The sequence below is a fragment of the Dromaius novaehollandiae genome, chromosome 7, assembly GCF_036370855.1.
Source record: "Dromaius novaehollandiae isolate bDroNov1 chromosome 7, bDroNov1.hap1, whole genome shotgun sequence".
NCBI lineage: Eukaryota > Metazoa > Chordata > Aves > Casuariiformes > Dromaiidae > Dromaius > Dromaius novaehollandiae.
The window spans coordinates 8466770-8484700 of NC_088104.1; the positions used below are offsets into that span (position 1 = coordinate 8466770).

Here is a 17931-nt window from a genome sequence, read left to right on the forward strand (position 1 = left end):
CTGGAAAGAAAACGTTTCCAAAAATAACCAGAACAAGGCACTGAACAAGTAGTGTCCTCTGATAATTTGTTCTGATGCTAGAAAACACTTCAGACTCCTGGTTTGTTGAATGGCAACACTGAACTAACTAGTTTTTCACCCGTTTTAATCTGAGGTGAAGCATGCCAAAGAAAGGTCCATAAAAGGGGTGAGTGGCGAGGAATATTCACATACTTTGCTTTACTGAATTGGTAATAAAAGGCTCTTTGAGTAGCACAGGCAGAATGCTGCAGCAAAAAAAACCCCGCCTATGTAGCCATGATGCAGTGCACTCAATCCTAGCTAGTGAATAGAGCGTGCAACTGGACATCCAAGCCCAAACGGCAGTCCCTCTCCTGACTTGCAGGCCTTTCACATTCCTACTTCAGTTTTACATTTTTAGCTTATTTATGCTTTTGCTTACTAGTGTTGTGTGTCATTAATCAGAATGGAAAAGAAGAAACCCAAGTCAGTATTTACTGATTTTTGTAATATTCTGGATTCTCCATTACTCACTCATGTACAACCAAATTAAAAATAAAAACCGAAACATGTACGAGCTTGGAAAAAGGTGTTAGTTGTTACAAAATGACCAGTTGCTTCTCTCCCATGTAGCATTAAAGAGGATACAGCAGATGTGTTACAGATGGACATTTTTTTACCAGATAAAAAAGGGCCTTTGCTTTAACCACCCATTTTAATACACAATAATGCTGCCACGTAGATGGCTCTATTGCTTTTGGACACCTCCACCAAACCTGTCAACATTCACAAGTGGAAGCTGACAACAAAGGGCCTATTCCTCCACCTCAGCTGGGATGAGAAAAAACCAAATGGACAGAAATGGCCTTTCAGCAGAATGGGTGCAACTGCAACAAATTGCAAGTTTAGTGTAAGAAATTTCACTTTGTAGACATTTATAGTGTATCTGCTTTTTAGATGCTTTGGCTTAAAACCTCCAAGGTGATTTAATGTGGCACCTATCAAATGCATTGAATTCACATTTCAACCCCCTTAAGACATAAGTTACTCTCTCATACACAGATCTGGGCAAAATGCTCTCGGCACCTCCTGGGCGGTCACTGCTGCCGTCCCAGCTGCTGGTGGCTGCAGAAACTCCAGGCGGGCCTCAGGGGCGATGCCAAGAGAAGCAATGCAGATGCGCAAAGTTTCATGCTTGATCTCTTGTTCCACATGAGGATATTTCATAAACACTCAAGCTCTTTGCATTTAAGCTTGGATCTTAAAAGATAACGTTCCTTACAGCTGCTATTTTAACATGACATAGTTTTATTTTGGACTACATGGTGTATTGTGCCGGTAAGTCTTGTGTATCAGTGTCTCACTGTGCAATTCCAATGTCTTGCTTGTGTGTCCAGAATCCAAGAATCCCTAACTGTTGCTGTAGCAAAACTGCCCCCCTAAAATGAAGCTCGATATTTTCCCCATTTGTTTTTTTATCTTGTTTTGCAGGGATTAAAACTGCTAGATTTTCTATCATTAAATCAGCATAACCCACCTACATTAAAACAAAACAAAGTAAAATCACTTGCCTGTTTTCTTTATGGCCAAGATGTGGGTACATGGGCCTGTTTGTGCCATGGTTTACTCACCTCTAGAGAGAGGCACTGGTGACAGAAATGTTCTGCAGCTGGGCAAGCCGCACTAATACAATTTTTGATAAATGGCAGCTCATGAACTTCCCATTTAAGCACAAAGCAATCATAAATCCAAATCACACAAGAAAAAAGTTTATTGAAAAATAAAGTTCTCCCTAGTTTTTTCTACAACAGTGAAAACAAAGCATTGTTCTATGCCATTAAAGTACAGACATTTACTTTTCTAAAAAAAACAAAACAAAAAAAAATCAACCCCCATTCTGTTGAACCCCAGTAACTTGACGATGTATGAACCACTGTGTTCTGTTCTTTCTGAATCAAACTGCTTGAACTTAATATAGTGGAACACAACCATTTAAATAAAACAAAGACTCAAACTTCAGGAGAGATTTCAAACCAAACACATACAGTCCGAGCCTGACCCTGAAGTTCTCACGTACATATAAAACCTCCTATTGAGTTCAAATTTTAATCTGCAAAAAGAGGCAATTTTTTAAACCCTCTTTCCCCCCGCCCCCAAATTTACAGTTACAGGGAGTATTCACAGAGTTTGATCCCTCTTGCCCATGGAGGGAGAGGCTCCTCTAGGGAATGGTTCAGACCAGAAACCTACATTAAATTGCCCTCTGGAGGACCTCCCCTGCATGGGCAACCAAGCAAGCTTGGGGAGATAAAAAATCCTCTAGCTCAAACTGGCCTAGTGAATATTCCTCTATTTTTAGTCTTCTAGTTCTCTTGGAATCTTCAGGGCAACTTTCCTGTTCTTACAGAAATTACTCTTTTTTTCCTGTGGTAAAAAACTGCCATTTCCTCCTCCTCTGCTGTATTCCTTTATTCCTTTGGGAAAACAAAATGAATTGTGACTTCTTAAAAATATTCTTCACTGTTGCTGCATTGCAACAGACTTGCTAATGAACGTAACAGATTAGTTAAGGGTACGACCCTATTAAAATTAACTGCCTTCAGACAACAATTTAGCTTGATTTATTTTGCATCTATTTGATATTTCAAAATACTTGAAACTGCTGGAATCGGAGCCAAGAAGCATAGCAAGCACTTTGCCAAGTGCTCCAGTAAATGCAATGGGGCTATTTACACGCTCGCCTTAAAGCCAAGGGCTGGGCCAGCTCCTGCAGGACTCTGCCTTTACGGTGTGACCAGGCATGAGTGGATCAGCCCTGACTTAGGGCTAGTATTTTTTATTTTATTCTGTTTTTTTAAACAAGGCTGACAGTGTGGTACAGATGCACTTGCCTATTGCAGAGACCCAGCAGCGCATTATTGTTAGTGTGAAACCTGAAGACAGCAGGGTCCACGGCGCTTCAGTTCTGCAAGCGCATAGGCAACGCGACAAACTGCATTCCCACAAATAACGTGCCTTAATAAAATGGACACAGAGTTTCGGTGCAAGACATCTGTACTGATCTCCCCAGCAGACAGCAGAGAAGGCCATGACTTTACTACAATTGAGTTTTTTTAAAAGCAGTTTCTGTGTGTGGAAGGTGGAGTTTTATTACCCATCACCAAAACTTTGAGGACCTGCCTTTATTTATCCATTTAACAAACAGGTGGCTTCATGCTGTTGAGAGTCCTATTGAATTAAAACATACTACCGTTCTTAACTGTATGACTATGTAAAGGATTAAACTAAAAGCAAGGCATTTTTTAAAAGATGCATTGGCAATGGTTGCAGTTTGTCAGGTTCTTTTGCTCTGGAAGCAAGAGCGATACCTCAGATCGGAGGCATCCTGGGGTTCAGCCGCTGGTATTTTCACCACATTCCTATAGTAAACATTTCACACTTGATACATGGAGCTTGCTGTTTACACATTCTGTTTATATATAATATTCAGAAATTACAAACTAACTTAAAAAACTATATACTGCTTAAAAATATGAAGACAAGATTTAAGTCACTGCCCATAAAACGACATTTCCATGTTACATTTACAGCAATATTATTAAAGCATGTCTAAATGAAACTGTATCTGTCCCCGGCCTTTTTAGCCTGAATGAAAGCATACATCTGTCAGTGCATTATTCTCCTTGACTTTACAGTGGTCCCTAAAATGACAGGGCCAAAGGAGAACTACAAATGAAAACAGATAACAAGTCAAAAGTTGAAGGCATAGCAGCGGTAGGGCAAACATCACAACAAAACAGCCATGCCAGAAAAGTTAGCACCCCTTTAAAAAAAAAAAAAAAAAAAAAAAAAAAAAAAAGACTGAAATTGGGAAGTGATAACTAATACTCTCTTAAAAAAAAAAGTTCAGAGCAGACATATTTATTCAAGATTTCAGCTGACACTTTTATAGTAAGTTACATCAGTTCAGTGAGTGATGACATGCTATAGCAGCAAGCAAACCTGGTTACTGGTATGTGCTCAATATAACCTGTGAGTGTTTGGTCTTTATCCTGCAAGATACAGTGCTTTATATTTATTAAAAAGGGAGAGCTGCTTTTTTAAATTTCAACAAAAATTAATGCAGGAGCTCTATCATCACGGAAGCCAGTGGGAGTCATGAAGTTAATTAGACTTGGATGGGATTGTTCCCAGCCTGATTCATCCCATTTAATTTATTTTACTAGGAGCAAAATCTGGTCCTGAAATGTACTTTGAGCAAAATATGTACCTGAGAAAGCAATTTGGATTTTGTTTATGTTAAAAGAAAAAGTGCTGCAAGCTTGTAAATCATCCTTCTAATTTAGAGGAGCCAGTCATTTTTGAAAGGGGAGGGCATGTCTTTAATATCAAGGATAAACTAAGGACGCTGAGTAGGATTCTGAAGGATAGTAGCAAAACAGCATGATTATGTGAGGAAAAAAGACATTGCCTAACAACCTGATTTGCAGCTGAAGTCAACAGCAACTTTCGCAGCTCTGCAAGCTTGGCAATAAGCAACTTTCAAAGTTGGATACTCGTGGTCGGGGGGAGCTCAACGGGCACCGCGGAGGATCCTGGCTCCCTGCACAACACCGTTGTGCCATCTCCCACTGAACCCTGAGCAACAGGTAGTAAGCCGAGTAGTTTTCTTGCAGAAAAGTAGTATCATTAAAAACAAAAACCTGCACTATGCTGAATATCCAGATTTCCCTCTCCACTGGGAGTCATCAATTCAGATATCATAAAAGGATTGTATTCCTCTAGTAATCGCCCAGCGCACTTCCACGCACAGACATCTATCTGCAAAACTGAGCATCTCACAAACGTTAATGTGTATCTTCCGTTTCCCTGCTGATCACACAAGATCTGGCTACGTCTCCCTGTGGAATATAGCGGGGTTATCCTGGGTTGCTCTGCTCGTTAAACTGACACTCCATCCCAACCGGAGCCCTTGCGTTAAATTACAGTTATTCAGTAAAGGGCATTTTGCTTACAGAAACGACCTTTTGCAAGGATCATTCATGTTGCAGTATCTTGTATGTTCTTAACCCTCACCTTATATTTTTAGAACAGATTTCCCCACTATTTAAAAACATTCAAAATTCACACTGTTAATATAGGTAGCCATGAGGTGTTATTTTTACCTGGAATTAGTGTTCCATTATACTTGTTCAGACAGTGTTCATATTCCAGACACCCATCCAACACACCAAAAGAAAGTGAAAAAGGCACATAAACATTAAATATTTGTAGGAGGAACATTAATCTGATATTAACAAGCAAACACACAACTGCAACTATAAATTACAAAAAGAAACAAAGAAACTAAGCAAAAAATGCAAAAAGCAACTCTATTTATACATGTGCAAATCAACTTGCATATATGAAATAAATGAGGTTTTTATTGGCATTTTTAAACAGTGTGTATTTACCAACTTTACCTTTCAAAGGCAAGCCTTTTATGTTAGTTTTAATAAATATGTAAATGTTTCTCTCAAGTTTTCTAATCTCGTAGGAACAAGACTTTTGAAAAAACTAGGTCACATACAAAAATACAAAATTTTAAAACAAAGAATGTCTTGATATGAGAGATACGTTTAAAAGCTTGTAAAATGTTTTTACGCTCAACTTTTGCCATTTTTTCCCGTAATCACTGATCAATGTATTCAAATGCAAGTCTTGCAAAAACCTGAATTCTGAAGCTGCAAGCTATACTGTTAGACTGAAAAAAACATACAGTAACACAGTCCCATCTCTAATATCCTTGTTTAAGTGCAATATTTGGACTACATGATTATGCTTTAATTAGGAAGGAAAATAGTTACGGAACTTGGACAGAAGGCTAATCTCTATCCTGAAATGTGGATATAATACAGGTTGTAGTAAATCATTCAAACTTTTAAATAGCCCACACAGATTTGCCTGAATGTTTATCTGTGGAAGGATTCACTCGTTCATAAATGCACGAAAAATTACTGCTTTAGGATGGGGGCGGGGTGCTCTCTCCGAGGCAATGAGTAACGTTTACAATGTTGACCCACTTACAGGTCTCATATGATATTTTCCTTTTACAGAAATTTAGGCTGAAGCTATATTTCATAAAAAGTATTATTCCTTCTGCAAGGAGAGCCAAGCTACTAAGTTCAAAATTAATAACACAAGACGATGAAGTCACAGGGTTTGATCCTTTTTCTTTAAGGTTAATGACTCATTTCCTATAGATTTCAGTTGAAATAGGATCAGACCCAACCGATTTGGAAGCCAATTTACATGCTCTGTCCCTGGCTGAAATGCAAGTGGAGTTGGTGCTCGTTGCTTCACCTTTGCCAGTGTGCAGTAATTCAGTTCAGTAGACTAAAAAGAAACAATGCTGCAGCATGAAAAGAAACAGAGCTTATAATAGACTCTCCCCGCTGTCGTAAAGGCAGACTTACCATTGAGCAAAGCGCTAGACCATAAAATGTTAAAATAACAAATATCACCCCCCTCCCATCTTTAAAGTTTTAGAGGCAAAACAAAAGGCAGTATATGCCAGGTGGTCCATATAGTAGTGGTAGCTAACAAGCAAGTATCTATTTACAGCGAAGGATTACACTACAGCAAAAACTACGTGTTTTGCATTCTTTAAGTGCACACACACAAATCTTTGTTGCCAATGCAATTCTGTAATATCTCATTCTAAATTATTAAATTCCTGCCTGAAGAGCCTCAGGCTGAATTGTCAAAGATAAGTTCTGTTGTTGCCTTTACTTCCAGCACCAGGCAGAAGTGTAAATACTTTCTTTAAAACACAGGATTTTCCAGTTGCACAAATATGCACAAGTAGGTGGGAAACACTTTAAATAAATAAAAAATGAACTGTTGTGCCTGCTCACCTCCATTTCCAAGCCTCCTCCCCCAGCTCCTCCTGGATATTAAAACTATTACAAACTGCATTTGTGCTGACTGAAGAAAATGCCTAGATATGCTGACAGCAAGGGCATCGTACTAGCCGGTGTTTGTTTTCTTGTTGCACAGAAAGTTCGCTTCCCACTAAATAACCCAACTGTTCTGTTTTTGGAAAATTACTCTTAAAATACAGCAGATTTTATTCTTATCACAACCTGGTCACTGGTGACAACCCTGCTGTTCAATGTTCCTATATATTCTTTTTGGATGCTGAAAAAAATCTTTCAGGAGGAAGTTTCTGTGCAGCTCCCCGGACTGTTGGGGCTGTTACAGTATAACACCATCAGGAACGGTGAGGCAGGAAACAAGCAAACTTGAAAAAGCAAATTCATTGCTTTTAAATTGAAATTTTAAATTTCTACTTTTCTTTTATCTTGTCTTGAGGATTGATCCAGAATTCAGTAGCATTTCGCTTGTTTGGTTTTTGTTGGTCACGAGATGCAGCAATACGCACACACAGGTAATGAATGCCGGTTATGAGAAAAACATGAACCAATCAGATATATCCAAGAAAAAAAAATTTAAAGTTTGTGTTTTTCATTAGTCAAAATACCTAGCAACTTTCTTTAATTGTCATGAAAAAACCCTTCATGCCAATTTGAGTTTTCTTCCAGTTTGATCACAGTACATACAAATTCTCTGCTTTCGAAATACACTGCAGATTTCTCTCTCACCCGTTCGTTTCCTGACTACAAAGGGTGCTGTCATGCATGCCTCCTCATACTGAAAAAAACCCAAATCACCCCGATAAAAAGAGAAGGCATTTCAGAAGATCTAACTTGCTGTGCTAAGTAAGAGCTGTTTCAAGGTCCAAACTCCTGAACTGTTTTTTCTAAACAAGTAACTGGCATGCCGGTTAAAAACCACCCTGGCCCCCAAAACAAAGAACCACCAGAGACCCCATAAGGCTCACCAATACTCTTCCGAGCAGTGGTTTGTCTTAACTGCTCTTCAGAACAGATTTGTCTTTAAAAACCTAGCTAGTTACGAAGACATTTTACATTTCTACCATACAATAACTATAGTTAGCTTAGTTCAACCTTTCTATGTCATTCAGCAACACTTTAACTACTGGAAGGCGTAGCAAACTGAGGCTCTAACGACAATATTGCTCCAACGATGCTGAACACTTTTTGCTTCACACAGTATTTCTAGTAGACAGACTACAACAGAAGCACGGGCAAATCCCAAGGATTACTCTCTACTTGGGTCCAGTAAACTGTGACAAGTCCATTCGGAAAATGGCAGTATGTTTCTGTAGCTTTTCCATAGCGAAAAGTGCCACAACCCTAGTCAGCTGTCAAATTATCAAGATGTGTCAAACACTGTCAACTGCCTATCTGCTCATTCAGGATACTCTGTTGAGACTGCTCTGGTAGAGCAGCTGTGATGCAGACAATACTCGTTGTATACAAAGTTTAAAAAAAAGAAAAGGAAAGGAAAGGAAAAAGAAAAGAACTGGGCCCAGATAACCCAGTAGCAAGATATAGAGCTACCGTATGAGTCCAAGTGCTTGTGAAGTAAACCGCTTCATAGCCATTCAAGCTAAAGCAGTACCCAAAACAGTGCACCTATACTGAATTTTAGTCCTCCCCCCGTAGTCCCCTCCCTCAAACACACTTTTTTCAGTTTTCTACTGGAATGAAGTTGAGATCCTTTAGCTAACCATGATGGGGGATGTTCTAACTCATTAAAAAATAGAAAACGCTCGCTTCACCCAAACAATAAGAGAAGTTTGGTGGGTCTGGGAAATCCCTACAACTATTCTGTGCAGTCATCTTCAAATCGCCGTAGAACACGAAACTCATCTCTCTTCTCAAACAGATGAAGGGATTTGAAGAGTTACACTGTGAATGTTCTCGTAGGGAAAAAAAAAAATGAGTTAGCTGTTCATTATGAATCCCTCCTCTCTTAGTAGGTAATTCTGCCCAGCAATGATAGCTCTGCCTGCAGCAAGAAACCTGGACAAAAGTGCAGGAAGTAATAAGTAGCTTCTCTCAAAACTACTTACATTTTGTCCCCAACTGAAAAGGAGCTCTGCGGCTGCTATAGGCAGTCTTTACAAAGCGCAACCTGTCCTTTAATATAGTCTCTGCAGGGGCAGATCCTTCTGTGCGTTGGGTGGGATCCGGCACAGCTGAACAGCAGGAGGTCACCTTGGAAAACACAGTGCTTCCTTCTTCCATCAAAAGAGGGGACCACAATATCATTTGCAGACTCGACGGTATGACATTCAATATTATACCTAAAAAGCAAAGCGCACAATCTAAATCACAGCGGAGTTTATAGGAGTTCAGTACAGTTTTTATCTTCCTCACTAAAAGTACAATAAAATGCTATATTACATGCTAAATCAAGTACATTTAGAACTGCACTTTCTCAGAATACTCACCTCATTTCTTTTTACCTGTGCAGAGTCTGCAGAAGGCAGCACAGCCTTTTTAGCCTTATTCTGTTTGCTAAAGATTAATAAGGGAAATTAAAAAGAAAAAATGCTTCCGACTGCTCCCCAAAGCCTAATATTTTAATATAATCTGGATTTCTAGCAAGACAAAACCCAAAGAACCTGAGATCAAAAGAGAGTCTCGCCCAGCAGCAAAAATCTCTCCCAGGCAACCCCACGGGGCTGGGCGTCTCCGGGCAGCCCGGTGCGGGGCCAGCTGAGCCACGAGGCTGAGGCCACGGTGCTCTCCTGCACCGGAGCCACATCCCTCACCGGCGCTCAGTATTCAAAGGAAGCAGCTAGCCCCAGCCAGCTGAAAAAGGAAAAAAAAAATCAAATTGCCATTTCCTGACCACAAAGCTCAAGCATGGAGGCAGCGATTCCAACCAAGATTTGTTTGTTTGTTTGTTTTTAACAACTTATTCTGGAAACATTGCTAGCTTTCAGAATTCAGCAAATTTTTCCCCCAGAAATGTAACTTTGTTTGGACAGCTAAAAAAGCTAAAAGCCTGAAAAAATTATATTTATGAGAGCTGCTTCTGAATTCCACTGGAAATTACAGTATTTATAACCAAAGATGAAAACTCCAAACCCAACCTTTATAGATTTGTTTGTTTGTTTCTTTCACTAAAAGTTAGAAAACCTAGAAAACAGGTTCCCTAGCAGTCATTTGTTGGTGCCTAGCTTTCAAGTGCTTTATTTTCCTACTGAAATGAACACAGACATATTCTGAAAGAAGCAGCACCTAGAAGCAACATTAATTTCCTTAATGCGTAGCTAGTAAGCATTATAAATAGGTGCTAACACAGCCAATGCAAAAGGCTTTAGGAATCTGTATCTAGGACACTACTTAGACAAAAGGTCTGCAGAAACTGACTGCCAATTGCCAATGAATTGCCACGCAAGTTCACGAACGCTTGGGAAGGCACGGCGAAAGCTACGGAACAGCCAAGGCAGCAAAGTGCCTCCAGTTTTACATGTCCATCCAAACAGTTATAGTCCGGGCAGCTCCGACCCTCCAGCCCAAGCACCTTGATAGGTGCAAGCGACCCCCTGTCAAAGGGCCCCGCGTAGGAGGAGGAGCGGGAAGGAACGGTGGTAATTTTTGCACCCCTCGCTGCGCAAACACGCGCCAAGTGGAACAGAGCTTCCCGCACAGCGGCGACTTCTGTCATCCGTCGCTGCAAGGGGCCGAGCGCCGAGCTCGCAGCTGCCAAAGCAGGCAGCATTTCCCCCCGCACCGCCCCTGCTCGCAGCATTCCTACGTGAAACCTTGTGTGTGCGCGACAAAAACCAGTGTAACACAAAGAGACCAAACTCTTTTAAGTACTTACTTAAGCAGAGCTTTGTCCTTGTTAAGATGCTGGAAGAAGGAAGGCTCACAGATGAGCTGGTTTTCCTGACAAACTTGTTTACAGGATTTTCCAGGTTCAGCAATTTTTACTTGAAGGGCACTTAATGGGGGCCACATCACCTGCCCGTGACAGAAATCCTACAGTGACAGAACAGATTTTGTTACGATGCATCCAGTCCTTGCTAGCAACTTTTCCCATTGCTAAAATAACAGTGATGACCATCAACCCAAGCACTCATCCTGCAACTCGTCTTGCTTATATTAAAATAACTTAAGCACAATATTTTTTATTATGTTTTTAGCACAGGGGAATTATCACCTTTGATGACCAGTTCAAATATGGTATTGTCTTTATTCACAAAGAAGGTTCTTCCCCACTTCTGACTTTTTTCAATACATAATTAGCAACTCTAGAAACTCTCATTACCCACAAACATCCAGCCCTGTTTTGGTTTCCTCAGTGACATCCTGTTTCACTAATTCACTGCCACAGGGACTATTTCTGTCACAGCACGAATCTCACGAGGAGGTTGTGGGAGGAGGAGGATGCCAGAGGCCAGTCACCCTGCGGGAGGAAACGTCGCCCGCGGCCCCTGCAGCAGTCATCTGCAAAGGACCAGGGCACCCAGCGCGCTCCAGAGCGAGCTGCCCTCGTAAAAGACTCAGGATCTGTACAAAGCAAGGGGGATTCAGAAGAGCGTGTCTGCTCTTTCTGGTTGAGCTGCTAGTAAAAGGCCTCTGTCTACACTGGAAAGAAATACAACTAGTCAAGCATTGCATGCGACAGGAGGGAGGAAGGAAGGAACAGTATCTAAACACACCTGCTAGCGAAAACTATTCAAATACAATTTCTTACTGTCTTGACATTTAAAATGAGAAAAATTGAACCTAAAATATGAATCAGTGGCTTTATTTAACATCCCATGATACTCAACCAGTACTTTCATATTCTGCAATTCGCCTCAAAAGCTAACAAAAAATGTGGGCCCAGTCCAGCATGGTTTCCTTTTGTCTGACAAAACCAATATTTGTATCATATAGGTCCTAAAATGTGACCTAAAGCAAAAAAAGACTGAACTACTTGAAATTTTAATGAAGCTGAGATCCAAAATCGTTTAGCAATTCTCATTATTATTTTTTTCCTCCGTTTGGATTTTCTCTGCCAAAGGAAATTTTTGTACTCCCAGGTCTAACCATAAATTTAATACTCAAATTTAATTTTTGATAGCACACAGCAGAAGTTCGCGGTTAAATCCTATTAATCTACAACGTTTTATGGATATGAGTATTGCTCAGATAAACACTTTTCATATAATGACAAAACATGAACTACTACTTTGTTGAGTTGCTTTCTCAGTATAATAGCAGTTTGATTAACCAAAGTAATATGATACATACATATAGATAATCTAAATATGAATGTCACAGAAACAAAAGTGCTTCAGGCATAAACTGCAAAGAAAAATTCAGAGAGATAATAAACTGGCTTTTCACAAAGTCACAATGCAAATGAATTCATTCTTTAATCACACACATTTTCATTAATAGGTGGCATTGATTTATTAGGGTTAGCACGTTCTGTAACAAAAAAGAAACAATTTCAGATTTGAAAAAAGAAACGAGTAATTTATGACAGTATTTATGGTAAAGTACTTTTTAACAGCACCTACAAAGACAGGTTAACAATAGATGGTTAGAGGTTTTTTTAATGAGGTTGTTTCAATAGGTTGCTTTGCTAGTTGGAGTTAGGCGCCCTGCTTACTATGCACTTTTATAAATCAATATTTAAAATACTACTTGGGGGAGGAAATCCATCAGTGTTCAAACATTACTCCACCGCGAATCTTTAAAAAGATTTCAATTTCAGAGGCACACTGCATCCATTTAACAGATACCAAAGAACAGATGATGGTCAATTATTAAACCAATACTGCAGTTCTGAATTAATATGCTCATCTGTTACTAGCATGCTATCAGCATGTTGGGGGTCTCGGCTTTTTTATAGTTCTTTTGAAATGCCCCAAATTGGGCACGAGGTAACAAGGCCTCCCATTTCTGGTCCGTGGCTTGGTGGGAGCCTCCCTCGGCATTTGGTGCCTTTAAGGACGCCCCAGAGCGCATCGCCTTCGCGGGCACCAGCACGCAGCACCGTGCTCCAGTTTGCTGTTGCACGCTGGTTTTGCTACCAATCACTAAAGGCAACCTGAATTTGGTAACTTCACTCCAAATCTATCCTGCCCCACATTATATGCTGCAAGTATAACGTAAAGATCTTATGTAAAACCGAAGATTAAGCTTCACCCAAGACTGGGTTTATGTTTGTCTTACCTACAACCTCAACTTCAGGGCGAGACAGGCTGAGCCCATTTAACAGCTTGCTGCTGAGAAAGGAGGTGTCCTGCCCTGCCCTTCCCTCCGGCTTTCCCTGCTCAGCTGAGCGTCCTGCCCCCAGGCCCTCTCCTGGCGGCACCCAAGTCCCTCTGCTGACCCCGCAGAGCCCAGGCTACACTGGTTTCTGCTGGGGTGGGGAAACCACAGCTCACGGCAACTCCCGTACTTCAGACCCCAAAGATCTGAAGTTTAGCCCAGCTGTTGGATCTGAAGATCCAGGGCGCTCACTCGACACTGCCCTCCATGCTGATCTGGAGCCCAGGCACCCGGACAGGGAGCTCCGGACAACTCCCTTACACCCCGCCGTTTCACCATCCCACAGGATGAGGTCTGCGCTAGCACATCTGCCCCATCCTCTTCACATTCAGAGTCCCCTGGGGGACCACGCTCGCTTGGTTAATGCACCCCGCAGCCTCCGAATAACACGATCAGCTCCAGTCATCTTTGCTCCTGGTCCAAACTTGTGCTCCTCTCTCCCTTCCGCCTGCCTCCAACTGCAAACTCTTCAAAGCAAGCTCTGAATCTTTGTTTTCTGCCTCATCCAGGGTACCGGGCACAGCGCTAAGCAAATGGAGCTAATAATAATACTCCAGCATCCTGGTGGCTGTGAAACAATAACGGCTTTTGACAATTAGTCAAAACAATGAACAAAATTATGCTCTATTTATTTCTGAGAAGCGCTCAGTAGAGTCTGGCACTCTTGGGGAGGAGGAAGGAACAGTTTTGCCCCAAAGACACTATCTCTGTATTGTTACTTTGTCTCCCTTATACTGAGCTCCATTTCTTCCTGTATTGACAAAAACTCTCAATTACAGCTAATGCAGAAGACTCAAAAGGAGCAGAGATACTTTTACAGGCTGTGTTATCAACACAGCAGCAAGAAGCATGAAGGTCTATTGGCAGGAAATTGGAAATAGCTGTGTTATGTTAACTACACTTTTGAACTGAAGCTATTTATTCTTTATTACTGTCTGTAATACTGTCAGCTTTCAAAAATACAGGCTCAGGAGCCCATCCAGTGCTTTGGAAAGCTATCCTGGAAGTCAATCAGCACGAAAGAGAAACAGATTATTCCTGCTTTTCTGCAGAAGCCAGAACAAAAGGTGAAAAACAGGCCTTTGCAACAGCTCTGGCCTTGGGCAGAAGGCCAAGCAAACATATAGCTTCCAGAAATCAGGATCCCATTCAAATCTCTCCAGTTTATTACTCCAACTCAATACCCTCTGCTGAGCTGTGGTAATAACGCATGGGGACCAACAGTCTTTTAAATAACTGGTTTCCAAACCATGTAAAGCTTTATTGATAGAAGCTAAATACTTGAAAATCCACCCAGAGGCTTTAGTTTAAGTGCAGTTTTACAACGCAAGTATCTCTGTATTTACGTGATATTTCATGATCCAAATATTTTGTATGAAAACATAAAAAAGTCCACCGAGAAATTAGTTGGCCTTTCTGTTTTGACATAACATTAGAAGAAGGAAGGTTCTTTGCAAAAAGAAAAAAAAAATCCTAAAGCTCCTGAAATACAGATGAGTATATCCATTTTTGCAAAGAAGGATGATGACTCACAAGCTCACGGATGAATCGGAATCCAGAGTCAAAATGAGCAGCGGAACCAGAATGAATATTCTGGCACTCAGCGCTATATTTTAACTGCTAGACAGTGTCCAGTGAATTTTTATCACATGCACTGAAACACCCCCCACCAGAGCAGTCCCTGGTAGGAGGCTCATGAGCCCCACGTTGTCCAGTCCACAGAAGTGACTCTCTGCGTGCACACAGGTCACCAGCTGGACTTGCTCTGAGCAAACAGCAGCCTCGCCAGGGACCGCACAGTTTAGTTATTTCTATTTAAGCAGCAACAATATCAAGAAGCTTTAAAGCGGAGGGAGTCCTCCCTTCTCAACATAGCACAAAAAACGCATCAACACCCTCGCTAGAAGTTCATACCTGTCTTTCGATAAATGCGTTCATCCTCTGCAGCATTCCCTCACATGTAAATTCATAGGGTAAGTAAGGGTCAATCTGTTGAAACAACGTGTGCTTAGGTTAGATGGCTTTTGTTTAAACAAACTTTGTGGTGCACTGTAGTAGCAGCTCGTATAGAATATAACACATAATAGCCTAAGCAGCAAAAATAAATGCAAATATAGTCATTAGAAATCACTATTTTACAAAGCCAACAGTGTAAGCTGATTTCTTCTCCTTTGCAGAGGCAATGAAAAAATTGCTCAGTGATTATCTTTGAGGAGATGTTAAATGATGGAAATTTATGGTTTACTCCAAAGTAACAAAGCTAGCCTGAGACACTACTGGATCCAAAAACCTCCGTTTTAACTAAGTGCCAATTCTGGATTTGAAATAAAAACATTATGACAAAAAAAAATCTGATACCTTTGAAAATGCTTTCAAGCTGGTTTCCAAAATTTTTTTCCTTTTTAAAGTGTATTCATTAGAATTGCATGCCATAAGTGCATGAGCACTTAAGTGGCGGTTATGTTAAGGCTAGAAAATCAGTCAAAAGAGTTGAGCATATATTTGGACAGCGTGCAGTGCTCTGGAATCAACAAGGAAACTTCCTCACTGAATGCACAGAAAATACAGATTGCTCTATAATTTACATATGAAATTCCCATTTCTTTATATATCCACAGATTCTTTTTTCATGTAAAAATTTGACATATCCAGTAGTAAATCATGACAATCAGATCCAGAGAGATGAAACAGCAAAATTTTTTTCTAATAACCTTCCGAAGCGCAGCACTCTGCTCTAATTAGACTAACGCTATCAGGTACTTTACATCCAGTACACGACACACTCTCAAGTGTTGATTGCAGATTGAGAGAACACTTTTCTCACCTTTTGATTCAAAATGGCTTTCACTGCTTTCTCGACTTCCGAATGATCATTGATGTCTACAGTCCAGACGTGAGGCTTCCCAATGTAAACTTCGGCATAGGGATGCTGAGATGTCAGCTGAAAGGAAGAAATGATATCAGTAAAAATAAGTGGCAAGATATCCTTCCCTGTCTCTCTCTCCACCAGATTTGTTGGATGAAGTACACAAAGATAATGCAGGAATTCAGCATCATTCCTCCTAAGCTATCTTTCAGATTTTCTGTGTCTAGAGAGTGAATTTAGTCAGCAAAGTGGAAATCAGAAAATAACGCAGATCACAAGTAACATTTGTGTTACTTTGTGGCTTTGATCTTCACCGCGGCAAACCCAGCACAGTATTTGCTGCTTACTGGAATTACTTTTACAGTGTGGCCCTGCTTCCTCACAGAGCTGGACTGAAACGCATTCACGGAGCAACCCTCAGTTTCCACAGCTTGTAATTGCTGCCAGTCCTGGTTAGACCTGTACGAGAGATGTAAAGGGAAGTCATCCTTGCCCTGTGTCACCTTCACCTTGCCCCATCTCTGCTTCAAAATTCAAACCTTTCTAAACTTCTACAAAGAGAAGTGCGTAAAGCACCGTTTCCAACACTTTGGATGAATTCTGATTCTCACTGCTGACAGCAAGAGAGTGATCTGACCTCAATGACAGCTCTAAAACTTAACCAATAACTTGCTCACTGCTTTGTCAGAAAACAGTTTCAATAATCAATCAATTAGATTAACTGAGAGCAAGTTATATCAGAGACTGCTTGCTAGAAACTCTGTAACTAACAGAACAATACTGAAAACAAGATTTTGTGACAGCTGTCACAGAAATAAAAGAAATATGCAAATGGACACACTAAAAGGAAGCAAAAACTGCAGGAGAGAAGTACATTTCACACTGACCTCAGAAGAAAACTGCTTTTTAAATAAATAAAAAGATAGGAAAATCACTTTTTTTTTTTTTAATGCAGCTGTCTCTTTATGCATGAGTTAAAAAAAACTAGACAGTAGAAAAGCTCTGAGGCAGAAAACTGCATGTGCTGGAAAGACTCTTCTCTTGAACTAGGTATATACCATACTTGCTCTCTTGTGTAAAGGAATGCAAACCTAAAGTGCAAGAACTATTTAAATAAAAAATTGCCTGTCCTATTTTGTTTACGGACAGAAGCAGCCTGTCCTGTAATTGCGCGTGGGATCAGCTAGCGCGAATCTGCACAGCGGCACAGGCAGCCCGGGAGGCTGCGGCCGCCGCGCCCTACATTCGGGGCAGCCCACGCAGCTGCCTACGCTCACCGGCAGCCCACCGCGCTGTGCCTGCCTCTGCGGGTTTTAAATTCCTCCAAAAAGGCCAATCCTTCCATGAGACCTACACACTTTAACCCTTTTTGATAGTACTTCTGCCACCATTAAATCTCTACATACTTAAAAATCTGGGTTGCCAAGACCGTCCGAGTTCAAGGGTGCAAGGTCTGAACTTTAGATTACAGAAGCTACAGCCCTAATGCTTTGCAGAGCAACAAAAAACTTCTCCAGCACCTTAAAAATATGAACGTAGGTGGCATTTTAAATTCCACAAGGAATTATGCTTTAGACCAGACTTTCTCTGACCATCTCAGACAGCAACACTAAAGCCAGATTTGGAGGGTGAACAATTCAACCTCTCAGGCTATTAGCTGCTTAAGTATTAAGGGTAATTAGCAATGTATTTTTATTGCACCAGCTATTCTGCACATATACTCTCAAAAAACATTAGGACTCTTCCCTCATACTGAAACGCTTTAATTAGCCAGAGCTTAATATTTTAAATACTCGTGAGACACTCCCTCGGTCTATAATTAAAGCCTATAAAAATTCCTATAAATTTTGAACTAATTTATAATTTCAAGTC

The 17931-nt window shown here is 40.7% G+C and overlaps 1 protein-coding gene across 4 annotated transcripts in view; it reads right to left on the reverse strand.

The window, feature by feature from the left end:
* Positions 1 to 1747: 1747 nt before the first annotated feature.
* Positions 1748 to 17931, reverse strand: part of MGAT5 (alpha-1,6-mannosylglycoprotein 6-beta-N-acetylglucosaminyltransferase) — a 136426-nt gene continuing 120242 nt past the window's right edge. For all 4 annotated transcript variants that reach the window (XM_064514625.1, XM_064514626.1, XM_064514628.1 and 1 more), the window contains exons 14-17: positions 16018 to 16134; positions 15108 to 15182; positions 10747 to 10904; positions 1748 to 9214 (exon numbers count right to left, since the gene is read on the reverse strand). In XM_064514625.1, coding sequence (XP_064370695.1) covers positions 9016 to 9214; positions 10747 to 10904; positions 15108 to 15182; positions 16018 to 16134 — 549 coding nt within the window. In that variant the 3' untranslated portion in view covers positions 1748 to 9015. The remainder of the gene's footprint in view (positions 9215 to 10746; positions 10905 to 15107; positions 15183 to 16017; positions 16135 to 17931) is intronic.